Source organism: Lepidothrix coronata, unplaced genomic scaffold, assembly GCF_001604755.1.
Source record: "Lepidothrix coronata isolate B3197 unplaced genomic scaffold, Lepidothrix_coronata-1.0 Scaffold106, whole genome shotgun sequence".
NCBI classification, from domain to species: domain Eukaryota; kingdom Metazoa; phylum Chordata; class Aves; order Passeriformes; family Pipridae; genus Lepidothrix; species Lepidothrix coronata.
Window position 1 is genome coordinate 1,024,546 of NW_016690286.1, and position 25,222 is coordinate 1,049,767.

The 25,222-nt window shown below is 36.7% G+C and overlaps 1 protein-coding gene across 4 annotated transcripts in view; it reads left to right on the plus strand.

Moving 5' to 3' along the window:
• The window catches only part of ITGB8 (integrin subunit beta 8), a 50,471-nt gene that overhangs the window by 15,879 nt on the left and 9,370 nt on the right, over nucleotides 1–25,222 (plus strand). For all 4 annotated transcript variants that reach the window (XM_017823876.1, XM_017823877.1, XM_017823874.1 and 1 more), the window contains 9 exons: nucleotides 1,368–1,453; nucleotides 4,094–4,268; nucleotides 6,923–7,169; nucleotides 8,940–9,105; nucleotides 11,883–12,041; nucleotides 17,500–17,595; nucleotides 17,690–17,779; nucleotides 20,359–20,493; nucleotides 23,466–23,871. In XM_017823876.1, coding sequence (XP_017679365.1) covers nucleotides 4,100–4,268; nucleotides 6,923–7,169; nucleotides 8,940–9,105; nucleotides 11,883–12,041; nucleotides 17,500–17,595; nucleotides 17,690–17,779; nucleotides 20,359–20,493; nucleotides 23,466–23,871 — 1,468 coding nt within the window. In that variant the 5' untranslated portion in view covers nucleotides 1,368–1,453; nucleotides 4,094–4,099. The remainder of the gene's footprint in view (nucleotides 1–1,367; nucleotides 1,454–4,093; nucleotides 4,269–6,922; nucleotides 7,170–8,939; nucleotides 9,106–11,882; nucleotides 12,042–17,499; nucleotides 17,596–17,689; nucleotides 17,780–20,358; nucleotides 20,494–23,465; nucleotides 23,872–25,222) is intronic.

Sequence of the window (25,222 nt, forward strand, 5' to 3'; positions counted from 1 at the left end):
TAATGGTATATATGCTGTTGATAATAGTAACTTGCAAGCTGTGATTAGTTCCTTGGATCAGCAGTCATTCTAAGTGACATATTGAGGACTAGCTGTTTATGTGATACAGGATCTCATCTTTGAATCCATAGCTGAAATCAACTAAGTAAAGATAAAAAAAAGATATATTTTAGTTCCTAATTCTTTTCACTGTGAGAAGTTGCTCTCATTACTCTAAAAAGTGAGATGATTTGCATTATTATTATTATTATTATTATTATTATTATTATTATTATTATTGCAGTTTGGAAAGAAACAATCTGTGAGACAGTACATGTAGCCAAAACTTTGGATGAAAACCAAACCTTTCATCGAACTGTTTTGATATGATTATACACACATTATCACAGTGGACCGCTTAACAGCGTTTTGCATGCAGAAATTAATTTTATTTTGTTCTTGGTATATTTTCTAATATGGCATGCCACAAAGCAGTGTTGTTAAACGTTGTGCTGTGCACTGAAGGGTCCTATTTTGTGCCTTGTATATAACTATTAGCAGGTGACTTCCACCTTGTTTAGAGGTGCCCTGGTCTACAGGAGACTTGTGATCAGTGTGCTGAAAGGATATGCTACTGCTGACATTCAAGTTGAGCTGACCAAATCCCTTGAAAAGACTCTTTTCTTCTCAACACTGACTGCCAAAGTTTCATAGGAAAGAGTAGTAACTTGAGCAGTGAACTATAAAACAAAGATGTGAAAGGGATATAAAGGACTTTCCTGGTAGACATGCAAGTAGGCACAATTTTTGCAGTTGTTGGTACAGAATGATGTGTCTTCAATCTGTGACACATGTAATGTTGGATGCATTTGTATTTGCTTCTGGAAAAAAAAAATCTTCCTCTTCTGGGAAACTATTCATTCCAGAAAATGCAGAGGGTAATATTTATAGAAGGTGAGAAAATATTTTGGGTTCCATGAGGAGTGAATAATGCATGGTTCAGTCAAGTGTAAATGACTTAAAAGGAAAATATCTGTGAGAAGATAAGCTACCTGGTAAATTTTTTCCCATTAGGCAGTAAATCAGTAAGGTACATGCCAAAGATAAACTTTCACTTCAGAATTATTCTAAATCAGGATTTTAAAAATTTGGCCTTGAGAATGTAGTTTATTTGATCTGTGCATATAGTTCTAGACCATAGATAAAAAAAATTGCTGCGAGTATTCCCTTACTGGGCTGTCTTTGTTCTGTTTTACTTCTGTTTGACTACATTGTCATCACTCCAAATCTGGTGAAGTAATTTTTGAAATCTCGGTTTAGAATTACGTATTTTACAATTTCACGTATCATCATAAATCATTAACATTTGGGTTTGTATTTCATTGCAGCGGAAAACAGATGTGCCACTTCAAATGCAGTAACATGCACAAAGTGTCTTGCTTTGGGCCCTGAGTGTGGATGGTGTGCTCAAGAGGTATGTTATTTTGCTTAATTATATTTTACTTTATATTTTAGCTGCTTCTGATCTTTATAACAATAAAAACTTCTAAACTGAGAAAATTATAGCGAGAAATAGCAGGGAAATCTCTAAATGACCCCTAGAGACAGAACCTGAGAAATCATGTGAAATACATTTTGTTTCCAAAGGAGAAAATGCAATCTTTTATTTGGAAAATTGCAGTAATTTTAAATAAAGTGAGAACTATTTAATGCATTCCATCTGCTTTGTAGGCAACTCTGGCAGACTTAGAGTAGCTTTGAGAGTTCAACAGTTTTTGGCTTCAAAAGGAAAATTACTTATCAGTAATCTATAGTAAGTCCTCACTGTATATGAAAACAAGTCTATACATATATGTCTACTGCATTTAGCAAAAGGTCATGCTAACAGTGAAGTTGACTTTGACTTCACCGTGTATTATGACCCTGTCACAAATGGAAAAAATGATGCTTTTCTTATTTTGACGCTTGAAACTATCAGTTCTGAGACTTAGCACAGAAGCTAGATCTTAGGTAGCAAGAATTATTCTGAAATTGTTTTTGCTTTGCAAACTGTAAGAATATGGAAATTTCTGGTATTGTTTGACAGAAAAAAATCCCCACTCGATAGCGTGATTCAGATAAGGCTGGACCATTTTAAGTACTTCAGAGGAGCAAGGTTTTGAAGAATATCACTGACAATTACAAGCTCATATGCTCTTTAAGGTCACATGCAAATTATTGGTAGTAGCTTTCAGGTTAGCAGAGAATGTAGATAAGTTCCTAGGGTGTGTCTGGAGGAGATAAGGAGTTTAAGGCATAAGGCACTGGGTAACTTTATCTGAGATATTGTGTCTTGGAACAATTAATTTAATCTGCAGCAGATATAAGGATAAGTAATGCAAGGATAAGTGGAGGCACGAGGGCTTGTTTTCCAAGAGGAACCTTAAGGCATGTGTAGATGGCACAATGGATCAATGTTGAGAGGTTCATTATTGTGGTCTCATGTTCTGTCTTACAAAGGGCTCAGTTTTATCCTCCTCACTCTGCATTTATCACAGAATAGCATTTGCTAATTTTCCAATGCTATGGAGCTGCAGTAGGTCTCCTTCTAACTAGGTGCACAGATTTGACCAGGTTTCAATTCTGCTTCGCTTCTCTTGCATAACTTCTCAAGTCAATCCTGAGAACTGTTCATGGAAGCCAGGGCTTTGTCGAAAGCTCTTAGGCAGCTGGTTCACCTACACAACATTCATGGTTGTGGAACGGCAAAACCCGTGTTAATGCAGATAGAAATATTCCAGAGTAAAGTTACAGAAGCAGTTTTCAGCTTAGCATGCTTGCTTCATCTGAACAATATTTTTAGTGAGAAAATAAGGCCCGAGTAACCCTTGAAATGTGTTGAATTTATACCCACACACAGTGGACTTCAGAAAATGCTGCAAATCTATCAGCCATTACTGATAACCATGAAAGTAGCTAAATTCTTTACATATTTAAAAATCTAATTTTTTGAAATATATATGTCCAAAAGGGTATATAAATAGCAGTAACCTAAAAAAATAGTCTCTGTTTTGTACAATAAAGAAGATTATGGAAAAAATTTGTCAGAGGTAGACTACAAAAATCAGCTGAAACTTGAAAAACAAGATAAATGACTGTCAAATCTCATTCTTCAGGGGCTTCTTCTGATCTTTTCAGGGCCTGGATGACTATTTATTATCTACATAGAATTGGCTGTAGGCATTTTTGGTTTGTTTATTTTACCCATTTGCCTCTGAAATATCAGAGATTGTCCATTGTTTGGTCTCCAGCTGTGTCTCAGATGGACCAATACTTTGAAAGAATACAAAGGATCTTGTATTTTTTTTTTCATGATCAGAATCATATTAATCATCAGATTTGTGATCAGGAAGGAATTTTGTATTGGACCATTCTGGCACAATTTTGGCAACTTTCCCCTGTCAATACAACAAAGGATGGGCTGCTTCTGAGATCATCCTACTACTAATCACTTTTCTGTTGCTACAAGGGCTTTTTGATATTGGTGGCATCTTAAACTGTCCAGTCCTGTAATACACGATTTCCTTTTTCTGGGAATTGAAATGATGTAGTCCAGCAGGTCTTTGGATTTTGTGTAGTGTGATAGACAAACTCAGGTTAGCTAAATCTAAAGCTGGCTTCTGGTGCTACTAATAAATATTAACCTGAGTAACATTACCAGTGGATTCCTCTGAAAACTAACCTGTTTTGATGTCACGGAAATGACACTTTCTAACTATAACAAATTCATAGCATGGCACAGAACATTTTTTAGAGACTTAGGGACAGTATGTAGTTCCCTTTTTCTCCAAAGTCGGCTTGTTCTGATTATGCAAGATCCTGTTTCTCTTAAAAATTTTGTCTTTTGTAGAAAAAAGTTATTGTGGCAATTAGGTTTAACTTCTAATTTAAATATGTCATCATTGCCCTTATTAAAAACATATGGCTTCATGAACTTGTTCTACACTTTTTGCAATTATAGTAGCATATTTTATTGTTTCAAAGACTATTATTTTGTTTTTCTCTTTCCTTTGAAGATATTACAGGGTTTTCTTCAGCTCGGACTGTTTAGTACTTTTTGTCTCTTATTAAACAGGATTTCATGGCTGGCACAACACAGAAGGGACGCTGTGACATTGTTTTCAACTTAATGAAAAGAGGCTGCCGATCAGATTTGGTTGAAAACCCCACAGTTCATGTCACAATACCCAGTGACCACGAAACAAATACACAAGTGACACCAGGAAAAGTTTCAGTCCAGCTGCATCCAGGTTGGGTCGTCTCTAACACATTGATATTATAGTAAATTTAGACTAAATAAAATACTTTTAAGTACAGGTATTTTGTGAAGAAGCATCACAAATAGTTATTTTGAAGAATGGTGCTATAACGATATATTGTAGGACTGTGATGGTGTTGTTCCTATATTCAAGTATGGTCCTCAGCAAGAACTGTTTCTTTTAAACATAGCTGAAGGTCAGAATAATGCAGTAAGTGGAGAAAGGATTTTAGTAGTCTTTTCTGTTTTCTGATGTAGTTTCTTGATTCTTTTTCTTTAGCCACTTACACAAACAGTTTTCCCTTACATGTGTATAAACTACTCCTTACTGAAAATAAATTGAGTTACAATTCCTAAATTCATAATTTGATCAACTTCTTGATTATTGGATTACTTTTAAGTTCATTGACTAGACAACTACAGAGACACCACCGCCATTATATAAGAAAGAACTTCTTAAAGTCCTTCAAAGGAAGACTTTGATATTCACAGCATAACATTTAATTTATGGAATTTGAGACACTTGGCCCTAATAGAAGTTCCTTTGTGAATCTGAGATTTTCTAGTAAACCTCTATTTGCTCTCAGCTGAACTCTAGTTAAGTCAGTGTATGTTCTCCCTCTAAAGTAGCTGTAGCCAACAGCAGAAGTGGAAGATGAAATAAAGGGATGCAGAGTTATCTTTCATATCATAAATTTTTTTACAGACAATAATTGAAGAAAAATAGTTAAGAGGAATAAGTCTTTGGTAGGAAAACATTAAGTGATCAGAAGTATCTTGATGATCTTCACTGATAATTTTGTCAGTGATAAAAGAAGATAATTTTCTGTCAACTAAAAGGGAAAAAGGATCTGCATGAGTATAATGCACAAAGGAACTCTGGTTTTCAATCTTTATAATAATAAAACTGACAAAGTAACATCAGCACTTTCTTGCCTTTCCCCACTGTCCTTCCAAAGAAGTGATTGATACTCTGCTTCCTACTGACAAATGGTCTCAGACACTGAGCTAGCTCTAGCTCTGTCTGTAATCACATTTATTTCCAAAGACACAGTGGATTCATAGAAAAAAATTGCTTTCTAAAATTTGGTTTCATTAACCTTTTTGCAAGTAAATATTGAAACTAAGTTTGGGGTTCTATATGCTTTGCAGAAGTTCTTACATCAGGGAGGCAGAAGACTGAAATCCAAGGGCTCCAGAAGAATAGCTTTTTATATATAGATATCTTGGCCATATTTTCTGCCCCAGGGAAATACACAGATATACAGCTATAGTTTTGCCTCAAAACAGACATTTGATACAGTATAATCATGCAGACAAAGATGTTTTTGTTTTGATACTGTTTGGGGTTGTTTTGTCACTGTTTGCATACGCCTGACATTCAGGGTTTATGTGGGAAAAAATAAAAGCTGCATTCAGTATCTCACTATGTATAAACTGGAGACCTACAAGAGTAATTTACAAAAAGTAATTCAATTTACTTTGGCAAAGAGGAAATATGTTAGTTACAGCACACTAAAATTGTTTTCCTCACTCAAGACCTGATACAGACAAAGCCTCACATTTTCAGGTGGATTGTGTTCAAAGACCATTGAAAGAAATTGCTTTGTATATTGGAAGAAATTACTTTGTAAAGATCTGGGTCAGATCTTTGTTACATGTACTCTTTGATAGTTTTTTATTCAACACCTGCATAGTTCTATAACATATTCCTTCCTCCTACCCTTTGCTATATTTCATAGCATAATACTGAAATTAGATTCTGCACTCATCCCACGAAGATCCTAAACTATTTCTTTTGTGAGCTCACACTTTAGGTGACATAAAATAATGACCAATTTGAAGTCTGCATTACTGTACCTACTCTGCCTATATTCCAGTCATTTCACTCTTCTTGCTGACATTACAGAATATTAGACAAGCAAAAATGTGAGGACTAGTTTTAGCAGCTTCCAAAGCATTAATGTTTTTATTACGTATGAGAATGTGATGTGGTTCTGCAGGAGAGACAGACATTTATAATCCTCAAATTAGAGTTTTGTTTTGTATATGCCAAGAGATGGAATTCTTTTTGTATTAAAACCTATTTTTTTAAAAAAATATTTTGATCATACTGAATTTTCTCCTCAAATCTTTGGAAGTATATTGTGATAAACTTGAAACATTATTTACATGAGTTTTTCAGGCTGTGCTGTCTTTATGGTTCACATATAGTTTTAGATTCTGTCATATGACTAACTATTTGCAGGATACACGTACATACTTTGAAGTGTCAACCTTGAAGTGACTGACCCCAATTTGTATGCAGATCTGTGTTCTTTGTGAGCCATAACTGCATTTTGGTATAATGCCAAAGGGATTGCATAACCATGAATTTAAAAGATAATGGGGAGAAGTCAGATTTTTACAATAAACCACACAGTGCTCCTGCAAGAAATAAAAACAAGATGTTCTACAAAACACCACTTTTTGGCTTATTTTTGAATGATTCTTCAAGGTTCTGTTTACTCTTGGGAGAGATTCTTGTTTGTTTGTTCTTCTATTTGCTGACACAAACAACTTTGTGCTGAGTTTGCTACAAACATAAATTTATTTTTCATCATGTCCATTCAAAAATAGTAAATAAACTTTTTTTTTTTTAATCAGGAAGTGAAGCAAACTTTATGTTAAAAGTTCGTCCTCTTGAGAAATACCCTGTGGATCTTTATTATTTAGTTGATGTCTCAGCCTCCATGCACAACAATATAGAAAAGTTGAATTCTGTTGGATTTGCTTTATCTAAAAAGATGGCAAATATTTCTCTTGATTTTCGACTTGGATTTGGATCCTATGTGGATAAAACTGTGTCACCTTATATTAGCATTCATCCAGGTAGAATCCATAACCAATGCAGGTATGTAGTCTTTTTATATTTACTGTAGCACTGAGATGTTATTTAATTGCATAAAATACATTATGCATATTTATTTTTAAAGTTCTGTCTTTGTTTCCTTATACATATGGTTCTTTGACAAAGTTCCTAAGGAAATGCTAAAAATTATTATACAATGATTACTTCTGAAATACCTGGCGAGTGATTTGAGAAAACTGTTTCTGTATCAGAAAAAATGTTCTGTGTTTTCTTTAGCAAAATAAGCCAAAAAACATGTTGCTTTGGAATATTTGAATATGTTTTGCATTTTATTTTAAGGTCAACTGTTGTGGTTTTGGTTATTTTGGATATATGTTGCCTAGATTCATCACAAAGGTTCCTGCTTTCTGACCTATGTACCTTCTGGTGTATGGTCATGTATTCATTAACTCTTTTCTTAAAACTACTTTTGTTAACATGGTGTGGTTACTTTCAACTCATTTAACGAACAAAAGTGATCCTTTGATCTAATTCCACAGTTGGTACATCATTGCACTCCCATTTTAAATAGAAAGATGTTCTGGCCTGCATTTCTTTTTTCATGACATGCCTTATATACCTTGTGTTCAACACTTATATAAAGTAAGGGATCGCTTCCAAAACACCCTGGAGTCCAAGATTATTCACAACAATTCAAAGCTGTGTAAACCATAATACTTGGAAAAGTGAATATTAAGTCTTCATACTTTCTTGCTTGTTACTATCCTTCCTGTGAAGACATGATCCAGAGTTCTCTGAAGTACCTTTTTTGATGTCAATGGTTTTTGAATTGGGTACTAGTAGTAGAAGTCATTCAATAGGTATGAATATTTATGTAAAAGCTGTCCTCTAGACCATCTATACATGGAGATGGATTAGCATTTCAAGGTCAAGATTCGTTTTGCCTAAAAGTAGACATCTCCAGAGGTATTAATCCTTACAATGCCAGTTTCTCTTCACTGACTGCAAATTGAATTGGAGGAGGGCAGGTTACAAACTGATTGCCTACACTGTAGGCAGCAGAAGTTAAGAGAGTTGAAACCTGCTCAGCACCTCTGAATCAGATGAGCACTTCAACTTGTGCCATAAATCACTGCCATAAATGGGTCCCAGATCAATGACATGTCTGAGTACTGTGACACTGGCTTACTTATGTCAGACATCATACTTTCTCCCTTATGCATAGTTTGAAAAAGTTTCATTTACAACTATGATGTTTCTTAAATGGAGTTTTGCTTCTCCTTAATGAGGTAACTGTTACTAATATCAACATTAATTTTATGTACATTTACTTACTATTAGTGGATATAGGAACTTCAATTTTATTATAGTTTGATCCAGTAGCCTATATATGAAGGTATTAAAGGATCTTAATGTTGTGGTGTGATAGTCCTTTCTCAGGATAATGAAAAGCAAAGCTGTACCACTGCAGATATTCCAAAATATACTCCCTGAGATCATACTATCACTCTTGTTGTGTTTCTTTTTGTTCTCTACAGAAACACTCTATATATACTGTTACTATATTAACTGTTATATTACATAAAATTCCATAAAATAAAAAAATACATTTTTGTAGTAAATTAGAACTAATTTCCACTAAACTTAATCTTACATGCAGTTATTCTTTTTTAAGTATTCCTTATCCAGTGCATATTTACATCTTCATTAATATCAGGATTTTATGGGTTAATGAAGATGCAATATTTTCATCTCTTTCAAATGGAAAATAAAGAATGTGTTAGACTTTTGATTTGTTTTGTTTCTATACAGTGATTACAATTTAGATTGTATGCCTCCTCACGGTTATATTCATGTGCTATCCCTGACTGACAATATAGCAGAATTCAGAAATGCAGTGAATAAACAAAAAATTTCTGGGAATATTGATACACCTGAAGGGGGTTTTGATGCAATGCTCCAAGCAGCTGTATGCCAGGTAAGGAGCTTATTTACAAAAAACTAAATAAATAGTAGTTCAGGCAATATACATACATATATATATATATATATATATACACACACACACATAAAGGTACAATGGTGCTCAGTGTTCCTGAATTCAAAATGTCAGTTCTATGCCTAATGATACTAAGATTTCTTCCTCCTTTTCCATATTTCCCCCTTAGTTATAAATTTCCCATTGAAACTGACAAAGAAGCGCATAAGGGAACATGTTTCAGTGTTAATGATCTTCAAATTCTGGCTTTAACCAGCCAACATGGGATGGAGGATGAAAGCAACTGCTTCTTGCTTGAACAGATACTTGTATTAATTTCACTCAATTACATAATTCGTTTCAAAAATCATTAAAGTGCTCCTTGTGTTCCTAAATGAAGACATACCATTTGACATTTCTTCTACTTAAGAATGTACTTGAGAACTGAAGGACAGCTACATATCTTCCTGTAAGGAGAACAGAACTTTGATGTTATCTCAGCTTTTAAAGATTTTTTTTATTTTAAAACAATACAAATCAGCTAAAAATTAACTTCTGTAATTTTTAGTTTCTCCCATGCAGAAAAGGACAGAAAAGATCTGCATCAGTAGTTCCCAAGCTATAAGCATACTAGATAAAGGGAGTTTGGTTTGCTCTAGAGAACCATTTTGGATGTTGGTTTTTTTTGCTATTGCAATAGCAATTTTGAAAGTTGGCTGGTAATGCTCTATATGATACTCTTTCGGTCCTCCTAAAGTAATCCAACTCCTGTTCAAATCACAGGCTTGGCATCTTTCTCATCTCTTGGAGTGTTGTCTGGACAATTCTTTTACCTTGTCCATCTTCACATCTTTTTTTTTTTTTGAGCAAGACAATGACTCAAGGACAAAAAGTAATCCAAGCTAAGCTAAAGATGAATAGTTGGTCCAATTTTTGTTTTCAGATTTTGATGAACTGTAAAGCAGGTAAATAAAAGCCACTCGTCATAGACACTGTGATCCCAGCTGCTTCAGAAAATTACTGTGTAGCTTTAAAAAAATTCCTTAAAATCCAGTATTTCCCATTGGTCACATTCCACACTTATGACATGTGAATTCTAGAATAATGTATGCTTCTGAAAACAATAGAATGGAAACATTCATGAGAATAGGAAGGCTTTCCTGCTAACTGGATTGTGCAGCAAAATGGATGAGAACAATGTGCAATTCATAATGACCATCATGAACTATAAATTATGTTAATGTGCATTCATTTTGCCTACAATAGAGCTTTATAACTTGCTCCATCTTGCTTTAACCAATATATCCCCTGTTACAAGAAGTGGCAGGTTAGGGTATGAAGCTACTTTAAAATTTTGATTGCTATGACATATGTAGATAGGAGTCACAGAATCACAGAATGTCTCAAGTCAGAAGAGACCTATAGGGATAGAGTCCAACTCCCTCCTCCTCACAGGACTACTGAAAACTAAACAAGTCTCAAGGTAACAAAGTCAAATGGTGGAGTCTTAGGAGCAAGAAGTTTCTACAGTGCTGGGGGAGAATTTGGAATTATTTAAGATAAAACCTGTTTATAAATAAAATTTAAAATACCCCTTCTTTAGATGAATGCTGTCTAAGGAGTGGCTGAGGGAGGCTGATGCCTACCGCATAAGGTGGGAAAGACACCACACCCCTCTGTACTTGTTATCCTTGCTTGTATGAAATATTTGATCCCCATTCAGAGCTAGCAGGGAATGAGCCTGAGAAGGGACCTAAATCACTCTCTGCAAAGCAAAGAAAGGAAGGTAGAGAATAAGTCATGAAGCATGGCTGGCAGATAAACATTTCATGTGAGATGGAAGACACTTGGAAGTGCTAAAGGAAATGGTAGAGATGAAATAGTGTCATAGGAAGGAGGAAAAAGGAAGGAGGCAAGGCAGGAAAAATGTAAATAGTGAAGAATGTAAGATGGAATAATTGAGAGAGGGAATAATGAAAAAGCATATTAAGTGTTTCATGTGTGCCTCAGCAGTTTGATTATAAGCAGGGAGATAAATATTTTGGAAATACGGATATGGCAGCTAAATCAGTTTACACTTACTCTGCTACATCCTTCACATCACTGAATTTCTGAAAGACATTAAATTCACACTTGAGGGTGCAACTTTACTATTAATCCCTCATGGCAGTATTTTGCTGCATAATAAGGAATTTCTCAATTTGCAGGTGCATGAAGACATTCAAACTTCAGTTTATTGATTTTTAATCATATGCTAATGTCCTGTCTGGAAATTTATGTAGGAAAAGGAAATTACAGAGTGGTAAGAATATAAAGTAAATAAGTGCAAAGTAAAAATAGGAGAGGGCACCAAGTATCAATTAGTATGAATGCAGATTCACCGGTTGTAATGCTTTCTTGGATCCCAGAGAATTTTACAAATGCTATACATTTGCATTTGTATGTAATAGTAACCCACACAATGTGGCAGCTCTTACCAACGCCCACTATATAATGCATAACTTGTATGTATTTTGGGAGCTCTTTCTTTAAAAAGTAAAGAAAGTCATAAGTGGGAAAAAACAAAGTGGTAAGTGGATCTCTGACTGGCAGTGGAAGTTTTCAGATGTAGAACGTTATACCTATTTCCACAAAAAGTGTTTTCCATAGCCTGGTTTAAACTCAGTGCCGCTAAGCAGTGTAATATCTGAAAGTAGACTTTCACATTAATTTTTCATTTTGTTATTGATTGTTTTAGAAATAAATATGCTTTCTTATGCCTAATTTTTTCTTTTTAGAGCCATATTGGGTGGCGTAAAGAAGCAAAGCGACTGCTTCTTGTGATGACAGATCAAACTTCCCATCTGGCCCTTGATAGTAAATTAGCAGGAATTGTAATTCCTCATGATGGAAACTGTCATTTGAAAGATAATGTGTACGTCAAAGCTACAAGTATGGTAAGGTATATGCTATAGATTTTGCCTTAAGGGAAGCAGTGTAAAACTGTGTAAAGGAGGTTTTTTAGACTGCTGTTAAAGCATTGCTTATATTTCGGTCATTAGAATAATATTTTTCCAGGTAGACAAGTTTTGAAATGAAGAATCAATCACCTGGAAATATTGACATTCTTTTTGTCTGGGATAAAATATTTTGGAGTCTGAGACAACAGTACAGTGGAGGAGGATATGTGACTGGTTTTGGTGTGGTTTTTTATTAGCATCTCATAAAAATCACACATTTTATATACAATAAGAGTAAGAAGTGTCTGGTGTGATATTTTGCACAAATAGAAGCTGGTAATATGTAAGAATTGCACAGTTGTGCTAGTTACACAGAGGTAGTGCTTATGGTTTATGGTCAGAAGATGCAGAGTTGTATTGGTTGAAAAGGTTTGGTAAAGCAGGGGACATACTACAGCGATGAGCTACTTCAACCATGATGGACTAGCATTAAATGCATTTATATTTCACAGTATAAAGCCAATGTGGGGTAATACATACCTGTGCAAAAAGTTATATCAAATCTGCTGTAACAAAATAATATGCCTTCAACAAATATTTTTAGCTTTCAAAATATTGTTTTCAATAATGTATAAAGTAGTTGCAAATGACTGAAGGAATTTTTGCCTAAGAATTATAGGTTTCAATTGCTCTGGTTATTTTCTTAAATAAATATTAATTGTTTCTTTTAGAAATGTGAATCACTACTTAATTGCCATTTAATTCCCAGATAGCAGAAATATGAACTGTGATATAATTAGAGCATCCTACAATCTTTTTTCTTGGTGCTAGCTGCACTTAGTTGAAGTATAGAGCCTGCATTCAGCTGCAGCCGGCAATGTGCTAGTGAGGTCAGTGAGGGCTATGTGTGAGTCTAGACCTGAATTTAATCCCAGCAACTGTTGTTTACAAGGATGATGGGGCGGCAGGAAGAGGCTGCTGAATGTTGTGTGATCATGAAATATGGGAGGCTTCTGGGAATTGGTGGGTGTTTGGGACCTTGCTGAGCGGAGGAGGGAGATGAGCGTGTGCTAACGGGAAGGTTGTTTGGATTTCCGATTATCTGACATTCTTGCGTCCGTATTCTCTCACTGATGTCAGGATTTTTTATTTCACTCTAGTCAGTCTATTCAGTGTCCTTGGGATAGAAACAAACCCTTCCCTTATTCTACTTAAAGCAAATAATCCCAAAACTTTCCAAGAGCAGAGCATACTCTGTTTTGATTTTTTTTTTCTTCCTCCTAGTTGCTGGGCTATAAATGAGAGTAATTTTGCTCTGCTTATTAAAAAATTGCTAAAGGTACAAATCTTTTTGTGATGTTCAGCATTCCTTTGGTAATAAAGACATTATCTGTTTGAGAAAAAAAAAAAACCCACACTATTTTTATTTTCTGTTGAACTTTGGAAATGAATTTCCGTTACAACTGGAAAAACTCACTAGGGTAAAATACAGACAAAATTAATGAACCTCTATCTAAGAAGCTGTGATAGATTGATGGCTGACTGAAAATAAAGGTGTTTTGCTGATATTCTAGATTCTGGTTTGAAAGATCGTGATTTTATTATCCCACATGGAATAAGAAATCTCCATGATTACTGGTATTGATGCATTTTATGAAATATGATTTTTTTTGTAGCCCCCCAAATTAAATGACCTTGGAAGATGTTTAGATCTGTAGTGGCACATTTAGGCCCATGTATTTTCTGGCTGATAACCTTTTTTTTCTTCCAATATGGGCTAATTCTTGCATGCTCACATGTGGGCATGCACTGATTAATAGAAAAGGGTTATAATGGAAATCTTTCTCAGCACTGCATATTTTCTGGAGTAGATTTGATATGGTAACACAGTAGTGTCTGTAAGGGAAGGTGTACTGTTTTCCTACTTTTTTTTCTTCTCGTCTGTAGTATATGTGATTATTTTATTTATAGATATCCATACAGAAGCTTCAAATTAACAAATAAATTGGGGGGGGGAACACTATTTGGTATTTAAATGAAATATCCTGAAAGTCTGTCAGCCTTTTTGAAAATACATAATATGAAATATATTTTGGGGGTTTTTTCCTTATCAATACAATTTTGTTGGGCTATCGTAAATTAAAGAGACTTCTCTAATCACATTATTTGCATGCTTTGATTCTTAACTTTTTGTAGTCATCAAAAGGTAGCATTTTGGCACATTTTTATTTCTTCCTTGTGCCAGTTTAGAAGACTGTGCTTTATTTATTTCCATAAGCTTAGCCTTTACATCAGAAATGTTTCCACTTAGTCACTTTTCTGCATGTTTCTTTCTAACTTTTGCTAAGCAGTCACAGAGAGGTCAGCAAAAAAAGCATAAGACAGGAAAGAAATCTATTCCATTTTAATTAGATCTGGGCTTGGTTAACTCCCTGTCTGAAATACTTCACATCTACATTAGCTATCTTCTCAGTTTAACACAGTAGGTTAAAATAATAAAATGAATGATGTAATTGAAACAAGAAAGATGATCTAAAATGAAAGTACGTGCATCTCAGCAGTAGTGGGAAGAATAAGATAAAAATGCATAAAGTATAGCAAGGTTTTCACAGCAAATAAAATGAGGATCCATGAGTGACCTCTGGTACCTTATGTCATCTCTTTACATGCTTAAAATCGAAAAGATAGTATGGGTCTGTTGATGCTTTGGGGTTTTTTTTAACTCCCCTCTAATAAAAGGAAACTATTGCTTTCTTATCCAAGGTGTGACTTTAACATACTACTTGCCAAGCTGGACAGTCTGGCGAGTTAGAACTCATGAGTAGATGAAAGTTCAGCTGTACATGGGAGCAGACTAGGTAATCTGAGGATCTGGTCCCTGCAGCTCTTGCACATCTATGGATGTCATCTCTTGACTTCAGTAAGGTCCATTTGAATAGGTTTTTGTTTCATGAAGGCTTACAAAGCCGCTTCTGATATCAGTGATTCCAGAATTCTGCTACTAGCTGCAGAGATTTTGAGGGGCCTCTGCTGGAGTTCAAACAGATCTAGTGTCATGTGTCAAGCAGGAAGACTGACTTATTTTGCCACCATCTATGATCCCTCAATACTGTTCCTGTCATTCACACATTTACAGCGGGAGGTATTTGCAGAACATGTGCCTTCGCTCGCCCGTGCCCTGGGACCAGTGGGTATCCATGATCTGCCAGCCCGTTGCGTGTGGCCTGTAGGGTTGTGAAGCACAATGGAGGCCCCACCACTGAGCTCTGTGGTCATGGAGAAGGAAGGAGGGCTTAGATCTGTGCTGTAGACTACTGAAAATGCCAGTAAAGCTACTGATGTAGTTCACTCACGACTGCTGTGTGGTGGGAATACATGCTCTCTCTCCAGTGAGCACGGCACACTCTTCAGCTCTAAGCAGGCCTGTTTTTTGCTGTGTTATCTGCCTTTTATCAGTTATTTTAAGGAATATAATCTCTTACCTGCCACGATCCGGGGGGAAAGGGAAATAGGATCGAGCACTGCAAATTAGGGTCTTGACACGGTGGAAGGTCAGTGAAGCAATGCCAACGTTTATTTGAGGGGTAACAGCTTAAATAGGGTAAGATTGTGGGTGGAACTTGGGCGAGGGAGGAGCAAGGGACTGACAGCTTGGGGAATACGGTGATTGGACAGCTGGATAAGGAGAGGAGGAGTTGAGGTATCACCGAGGGAAAGGACCAATAACAGCTACCTCTGCACTGCACCAAATCCTATCCAATGGTGGGCAGAGGAGCGGGAAAACAAGGAAAAGGCGGGAAAACTGAGGGAAGGAGAAGGAGACAACATGGAGGACAAATTTAAAAACAACAACGGGGGGTACATATTACATTAGAACAGCATAACAATCAACCGGGGATAACTGGGGTACAACTGTTATAAATCAGAAAGTGTCACATTCAGTATTGTCAGTCAAATCTGGTGTGTAAATGTTCTTTCAAGGGTTGTAAATTCTTCTCCACGCTTCATATCTTTCCCAGTCGTCATTATTTCTTCCAACACTTACCAATGGGTAGAAAAGTTGAGAGAGGCATGTACGCCGGCAAAGATCAAACTGCTGGAAGAAACTCCTTTGTTCTTTCTGTACAAGGCTCTTTATAATGGTGCAATATGATGGAAAATGGATTTTGCCCTCTTGCATAACTTTGTCTCAGCTGTCTTGCTATTTAGATTACTGCTAGGAGAGGTGTTGACTTGCAGGGTGCCTTGAGTAACAGGGGCAATCCAAGGAGAAAAGAATGGTGCAGGGAAACAGACTGTGTTTGTGCAAGAGAGAGACAGTATGGGGCAGCTGGTGAAAAATAACAGGAAGAAAAAGACAGTGGAAGTATGTGGGGGAAACAGGTTGAAGTCACTGACATAAGTGAAGGTGTCCAGATGAAATCTCTGTAAGGGGAATTACAGGCCCCAGTCACCTCTCTCTGTTTAGTCATGAATTTTAAGTGTCAAATTTACTTTTTGAGAACTAGTCACTTATGTATGGTTAATAAGCAGTGACTTTCAGATACAGTTTGTTTTAGAGTACTGGAGCTGGAGAGATGTCACATAATCCAGGTGTACAAAGGCCACTGGGGCCACACAGACACCTTTGAGCTTCCCCAGTCCTTGGATGAAGAGATGCAATGCACCTCTTGTTCTCAAATCCGTGTCAGATCTCTCAATGAAAAGTGTAGAAGGGCAGATCACTGGCACAGGAAATGCTGTCATGGGTACTTCACCAAATAGAGCAATGCATTACAAGGAAAGATGTGAAACTTATGTCATCTTCTTCAAGCACAAGTGTGGTTAAGAAAATGTTGCAGGTCATCATGCTGAGGACTGGAGACAGGTCTTGTGCATACAAAGGACAGAGCTGTCAGTTGTAAGTGAGATAACTATGGAATACTGACAGTGCTAGAACCGGACCCCGTGGCTGCATTTAGCTGATGTGTATGATCTCTGGTGCCAAAATCCAGTTCTGAGAAAAAAACTTTTTTTAATTACTCTCCTTGCTGTTCCCAAAAGTACACCTCATCTCAGTCCTTCATGTTGTATTTTCTCCCTGACTTTTGCTTGAGAACCCATCTGTTATTCCTAGGAATCTTGTTAATCTTCTAGATGGACCATGGAAAACATCAAATCTGTATTTCTTAAGCATCAGACTCAAACTAACAAAATAATACTGTGTAAGTTAGTCCTCCCACTATGCAACAGACCTGCATAGTTGGTGACAGATAAGCCTGGCTGATGCCCTGATGATTTTTTTTTCTTGTTTATTCGGATGGGACCACCTTGTTTTGAATGTAGGTCTAGCATTTCTCTGTACATTTAGGAGTTAAGATTGGGGTGGTTTTGGAACCCTGTAATGTGTCATATGTGAAATATAAGGTTTTCCCCTACTAATATGCAGTCTTCTCTTTTCTCTTGTATGTTGCAGGAGCATCCGTCTCTTGGGCAGCTCTCTGAAAAATTGATTGACAATAACATCAATGTTATTTTTGCAGTTCAAGGAAGCCAGTTTCATTGGTATAAAGTAGGTTAGAAACCCGATTTCTTTTTCTAATTTTGAAAGCACAATATTTATACTAAAAATTAAAACCATGCATAAATGATTGTATTTTTCATAGGATCTGTTACCTCTGCTGCCTGGTACTGTTGCAAGACAAATAGAATCACAAGCAGCAAATCTCAATGACTTGGTGGTAGAAGCCTATCAGGTATGACGACAGTGACAATGGTGTATGCCATATTTGTACAGATATTTTTCACCTTTCATAGCCTGAATCTTCAATTTCCAGGCTCTTGGTTTCCATCCAAAGTCCACGAGGATACATTCCCTACTTTTCTTAGTGTCCAAGTTGATAGGTGGCATTATCTCACCACAGCTCTCAAATTCCCCAGCTGTTGGAGTGTCAAAGCCAAGAGCTAGTGCTTTTTTCTTTCTAAGGGTGCTTCTAAATATTCTGTTTGATTCTCTGCACCTGTTGCTATGTAACTTCAAAAGAAATGTCTGATTTATTTGAATTTTGGCACCCTAGATCTTCAGTTACAGACCAGACACCACTGTCTAGGCACCATATAAATTCAGAGCAAAACCACAGTGCAGTATCTGGGGAGTTTTGCAGAATAATCTTTAAAAAGCAGACAGCAGATGGGAATTTATGAGAAGGTAGTTTGGCAACAGTGGATATTGTGAAAAGCAATATTTACACTGCACAAAGCAGTGCAATGACTTGGCATTTTGAGGCATGGCATTGAAGAAGAGTTTTGATAGGGATTTGAGAGAGAACAATGGACATTGCTTTGTGAACTTGCCTGGAGTACTCAGTTGAAAATAATTGTTTGGGAAAGAGAAAGTAATAGTATGGGAAAGAGCATAAAGTCATTTTCCACAAATGGTTGACAGAGAATGGCAGTTTGAAAGAAGAAATAGGCATCTTGATAGTGAAGGAAAGAGGAGGCATAAACAGCTTTGAAAATGTGCTATACATTTGATGTACTAGAGCACAGGGAGCCCACAGAGCAATATCAAAATGATCATCATGATGGTTTAGATGGTTGAATGCTGTTAAGTAGTGCAGTTGCACAAACATGCAGATTCAAAAAGTTGAAAACTCAGCTGCAAAACTATATGCAGTGTATCCTCATGTCACTTTTTTTTTTTAATTAGTCAAATTTGGAAGGCTGAAATTATTCATTTTACTCAGTTAATCATCAAAATCAGGCAGTTTGCTTTCAGCAAATGGGTTATAATGAAGAGCCAGCCCCCACGTCTGTTCCTAGTCAACAGAGTGCTTTTGCACACGTTTTTGGAAAGGCAGAAGGCAAAGACATTCAAAAGCAGAGGAGATTAGGTGTAGTCAAATTGCCGAGATGTTCTCACTGATGTTGTGCTTCCTCTTACAAGGTCGAGAAATCTCATGTTAAATATGGAGGTTTGCAGGAAGTTGCTGGCAAAAAAATCTGAAGATTTCGGTCCTTTTGTATGGCACTTTTACACTGTCCATCCTAAATTGCAACACGGTTCTTACTCAGTGCAAGGCAAACATTCAAGGAGAGGAAATAAAAATTTACAAAATAGCGATTTAGTTCAATAGGACTTCAGTGGGACTTTCCTGGTTCAGCCTCTCCCAGTTTGTTCTTGCCTTACTTTCATTTTTCAGACAGTGTCTTCCTTCTCATCCTAAACTTCATTGTATTTGACAGTTTGATAGTTTTAGGGGCTTGTAATATACAAACACATGGTGAACAGGACTTGAATGTATTGCTTTTTTGAAAGAAAAAGGACTTAGATAAAAAAATAAATTTAGTGTTGATATTCGATGGCAGTGGGCCTCCTGTACTCTTTTTCTAGGCAGGGAAACCTTAGGCTTAGTTATGGAAAACCCTTGCTGAAAATCCCTGGCTATAAGGCCAAAGATGAGTCACTAATTTTCAAAAAGTTACTAAGATAAACATGTTCAGATTAATGTAATTACATTTCCATTTATAGCAGTAAAAATATCACATAAACTAATTTTTTAAGAGTAATATGGCACAAATTTAAAAAATCTCTTTGTGCAATTTTCAGCTCATAAGTTTGTAAGAACTGTAATAAATTTTTAAAAGGTCAAGAAGCAATACTCCTTCTTGGAAGGAAGAAGGATTTTAGAGCATGTAGTAAATGCAAGATACAAAGTAGGTGGCTTTTTCATTATTTTTTATTGCAAAATGCCCTAATGGGAATCACCCAGTTGTTGACTTATGTGGTCTTAGCTGACCCAAATAAATCAGTAAGAATAATCCCAGTAGCCTTTAGATCACTGTAAAGGTTTGTTCAGAGAAAGCTTTTCCAAGACAGATGCAAAATATCAGAAGTTTATAAAGTCGTGTCACATCAATTAGGAACCTCTTCTGTTGGGTAACAATAGTTGTATGTATGTTTATAGTTGTATTTTAGATGTATGGCTAAAAGTCAGTGTAGACTCACACAACAAGCAGTTTTTGTTGCACACAGTTGTTAGAATAGATTTTCAAATTGAGAAAAATACAGTCGCAAAACCATTTTAGAAAAGCTGAAAACATTTTTATCTGCAAAACCTAATCCTCTTTATCAGAATTGCCAGTTCACTGGTTGTGTATATTTGGAATGTAATCAGGTCTTTATACAGGAAACAATGCTTTAATTCATTTCTTTATTCACACAGACAAGCTTTCTTCATTTTTAGTCAGACATAGTAGCCATACTTGGTGGTAGTCACTAATGTACATTATATTTTGAGATGTAATGTGACTAAAACTTGTTTTCTGGTTACAGAAACTAATCTCTGAAGTGAAACTTCAAGTGGATAACCAAATCCAAGGTCTTAATTTCAATATCACTGCAATCTGTCCTGATGGAAGTGAAAAAACAGGCATGGAAGGATGTAAAAATGTGGGATATAATAAAGAAGTATGTTGATAGTTTTCATTCTTCAAGGAACTGGAATACTTATTTTTCTGTTTGGTTGGGTTTCAATGGTGTGAAATCTTCTAGGGATTTACTTAAACTGAAAATGGATTTATGTGATTAATGATCACAGACTCTCTATTATTCTCTGGGTTTATTTGTCCTGAATCTTATTTTAATTCTCACTAATCCCATGGAACTAAGGCTCAAAGCTTTTCTTGAAAGCTAACGTCCGTTAAAACTCTCCTTCTTTGTCCTCCACTGGGCACAACCAACCATGGTCATTGTGGTGAAATCTGTACGTAAAGAGGTTGAAAGATAATCACCCGGTGAAAAAGAATCACTGGAATTTGTGTTCCTTGGGTCTGTACTAGACACAAGCTTTCTCTCTTCTTGCTTTAGTAGTCTTCATGCACGATCAGGGTTGTGGATAATTAGTTTATTTTATAAATCAAATTAATAAAATTTTTATTCCCATTTGGATTGATGCCACCTACTGAGTGAAACAGAGCATCATGCACCATGAAAATGAAGGGGAAGATGTCTGGCTAATGTAAAGAACATGATTTTCTTCCCAGAAAAACTTCTCTGTGCCTCGACATATTTATTTAATTGCTTGGACCACTGGAGTAATTCCTTTAGCTTGCCAGGAAAAGGTCTCTGTTTTCTGGAGGGCAGGGTCAAGGAGTTCTTTCCTGCTTGACGTGTACATATGTCTCAGCTGGTGTGATTGTACTTACATCTGTGTGTAGAAATAGAAAAACAATTCAGTAGCTGAAATGTGTGAATTGTAATGTATATTTTAATGTATTTTATGCTCTTCTGAATTTTGTCTGCATGCTGCTGATTAGCTTCTACAGCTTATGGGAGATTTGCTATGTTTTTCTGCTTAACTCATCTCTTCTCCAGTGTTGTTCCCTGTGCATGTCATAAGAAATAGGACTGGAATTTGTTCTGTTTAATGAAAAGAAAAATATTTATATCTGTTTCTTTTTAATAAAAAGCCAAGCCAGTTGATTGTAAAAGATTGCATGTGGTCCTAAACCTCTACTGCTGTTGAAAATGAACCATCCTTAAGAGATTAATTTATTTTTACCATAAATCCTTCTTTCAGTATTTGTTTACAGGCAAAATGCTTTTCCTTAATTCTCACATTCCTTTCATTGTCTAATCCTTCTTCCTTCACTTTCTTACCGAAACACAAAGTGTATTATATTCTGGAATAATCATGTGGCCTCTTCAGGGTGCAAAACAACCTTGGCTATTAGTGAGTGTCAGTGTTCATGATGTTGTAATTATTTAGTCTCAACAGGTATAATCTTTCTAGTGCTCTGTTCAGACTCGTCATATTTCACTACTAATATGCAAGACAGGATTTGCCCTTCCCTCCCATCTCCCTGCCATTCCTCCAGTACTGTGTTGAACATGAAGATGACATTTTCTAGCAGGGCGCTGTGTTGAATAAAAAACATTCCCTAGCTGCATCCTGTCCTCCCTGTGTGATACACACCTGCTGTATGAATTATTTTCTCCGTAACCACACTTTTGTCCTGTAACCGAAGGGAAGAAATCCCATGCATGGAGAGCGTAGGCAACTGAGGGGTGTAGTGGTGTGTGTAGTGGTGCATTTGAGAAACAAGAAGAAAAGCAAAGGGTGAGATAAAGCCTGTGTGCCCCCTCGATATGACATTAAGTGCATGCTTCTGCACAGCATTCTTCTCCTGTTGTCCGTGTAGGCAGCCGTAGCCCCACTCGCCACAAAGCCACCATTGTCCTCAAGGGCTCGGCTGTTCTCGTGTGGGGGCGCAGTGGGAGGGAGAGACAGTGACGAGAGATGAATGGCCTTAGTCTTTGCGGGTAGTTTCAACCTCGTATGTAATCAGTTTCTCAGGGTTTCTCTTTTTTTTATTTGGAAATTTTTAGTGGTAAAGAGTAGAGATATTTGCTTCTTTTGGGTTACTTTCTTACCTCTTCTTCTTGGTTATATTTTCTCTGTGACGAGGCAAGAAAGAGTTGTTTTCCATCAGTAGGCTGAACAAATTTATAACCTTACAGAGAATACCATGTCAGAGGCCTACTGGTCAAAAACCAAAAAACAATTGTGAAATAGAAGATTGGTATACAGTGGAAGTATCACATATGTCAGAGCTGTCAAAGAGTTTTGGTGGTGTTTGATGCAAACTCTGTGGCAATCATTTAACCACCATAACCACCAAAATGATCCGGGGTCCTATGCCAGGATTCTGGAAAGCCATGGGAGCTGCTGCTGCAGTGGGCACTGCTGGGATGAGGACCTGGAGCATGGTGGTGATGGCCATGACATGGCCAGGAGCTAGGCACTGGATCCACTCTGAAGCAGAACTTGATCTGCCCAGGACCACAGCAAGAGCAGGAAGACTCTCTTTCTCCATCTCCATTGTAGAAACTGCAAAAAATAACTTGGTGCTAGGGTGTGAGCCAGTTTCTGTGTTTTAGTAGGAGTAGATAGGGCCATCCAAAAAAACCTGTGTAGTTTCTCTGTGCATGACCATTTCAGCAGAAGAACTTTCATTATAGATTTTTTTTATGAGGGGTATCTCTGTTTTTTGTTCGTTTATTGTCTTGTTCAATCTAGTTCCAATTCTCATTAGAGTATGATATAACAGAATTTACACATTAAATAATAGCAGGAGGATGATGATGGTGATTCTATGTCCATTGAACTTGTATTAAACTTGTCTTTTGCAATTATGCTATCTTAATTTGAAAAGTAGACTGCTATCAATCTTCTATTGTTAGGATTTTGACTGTATTTGTGATGCCTCCCATTACTAAAATATCATTTTTGACAAATGACCAGTATGTACTTTGTTATTATTAACTAGTGCACATTCATATACAATCTGAGGTTCTGCTTTATTTATGTGTTAAAAATTTAAAGCAAACTTAAACAAGGAAATAATAAAAATATAAAATCTGTCTTTATTTCTTCTTAGGTACTTTTCAATGTATCAGTTACAATGCAAGGATGTCATACAACTGGAGGGAGAAAATATGCCATACTCAAGCCTATTGGTTTCAATGAAACCGCTGTTGTTAATGTGCAGCGAAGCTGTGCCTGCCAATATGGAGACAGTACAAACCATAAAAGAGTATGGGCTGATGAAACTTCTGATAGCAAACAGTCCCATTGCAGTGACAATAACTGTAGCTCTGATAGAGAAGACACGCTTCCTTCAGAGAGGTGCAGGCAACACCAGGACCAACCTATCTGCAGTGGTCAAGGAAGTTGCATAGATGGAAAATGTTTCTGCTACAAAAACAAGCTAGGCAAGGTGTATGGCAAGTACTGTGAAATGGATGACTTTTCCTGCCCGTATCACCAGGGAAACTTATGTTCTGGTAAGCTGCAGAGTTTATAGCTATATTTTCTTTTTTGTTTTGTTTTCTGAGGCTAATGTACATGAAAACAATGGTATAAGGCTGTCAAGTATGAGAATTGTTTGTGCAGAATTAGTGTGGGAAATGTCCTGAACATCGTGGTTGGAATTTACACTCCTGGGCTTTCTTCACCACAGACATATGCACTGTCTCCTAAATTTCAGCCCTGCTTTTTAGGGGATACATTGATTTCTTTCTACATTTAGCTATTTTGATACTTAAATCACAAACTTTTTTATAAGTAATGATACTGATATCTCAAACAAAACAGTAACATTATTCCAGAAAGCAAGTTGATACATTTCAGTCTAATGGGAATATGAGATAGTAAGAGATTAGGAAAGCATCGTAGCCTCCAGATGAGATTCTGATTTTCCAACACCCTAAATCAGTCCTGGGAGAGATACAGTGACACTTGATTTCAAATACTGATATAAATGCCAGCAGTGTTCCCAACCCACTTTGCAAATTTGCTATTTCTTAACCATAAGCAGACCTGTCTTACTCATAAGTTTCTATAGCCTGAGATGTGGTGCCCTGTTTGGCAGAGGAGACAGGGAGATACTTGTCCAAGACGTGTTGGAGACTGTTACCTGTGATGGAGTCCTGTCCCAGGGTACCACAAGGGGAACTTGCTGCCCAGGGCCATGGCTGAGCAGTGGGATGTTTTAGAGTGCAGAGCCTTGCTCTGCTATCTTCTATGAGCCCCTTTCCCCCTCCGTTTTGCCCAGCCCAGGCAAAAAAGAGACCAGCCTATACCTTGGCCGCACTTCCATTCAAAGGATCCTATCTGTTGGATGGAGCTGTCTCCCTGCAGGAACTTTGTGGATCCCTGGATAAAAAGAGCCATTGCAGTTTGTGTGAAACTGCCATCGCATAGATGAGGAACCCTCATTAGATTTGCTATATCTGCCTGTGCTTTATGTGTTCTCTATTTCTATATTTCCTAAAGGTGCTTTCACAGGCTCTAAAAAACATGGCTAAACATTATTAGCATGTCAGCTAAATGTGCTACAACATGGAAAACATAAGGATTTTTCTCTACAACTCCTAGTTTTTTACCTAGAAAATTGTGAAGGCCAACAGAGGTTCTTCACAGCCTTTGAATTCTTGAGGCTGTGCATTTTAAATTCTTATTAAACAACATAGAGTTCATAAACACAGCATACCCACCTGTCCAGCTCAGTCATCTATCCTTTAGAAAGGAAAAAAAAATAGAAGAGAAGAGAAGAGAAGAGAGAAGAGAAGAGAAGAGAAGAGAAGAGAAGAGAAGAGAAGAGAAGAGAAGAGAAGAGAAGAGAAGAGAAGAGAA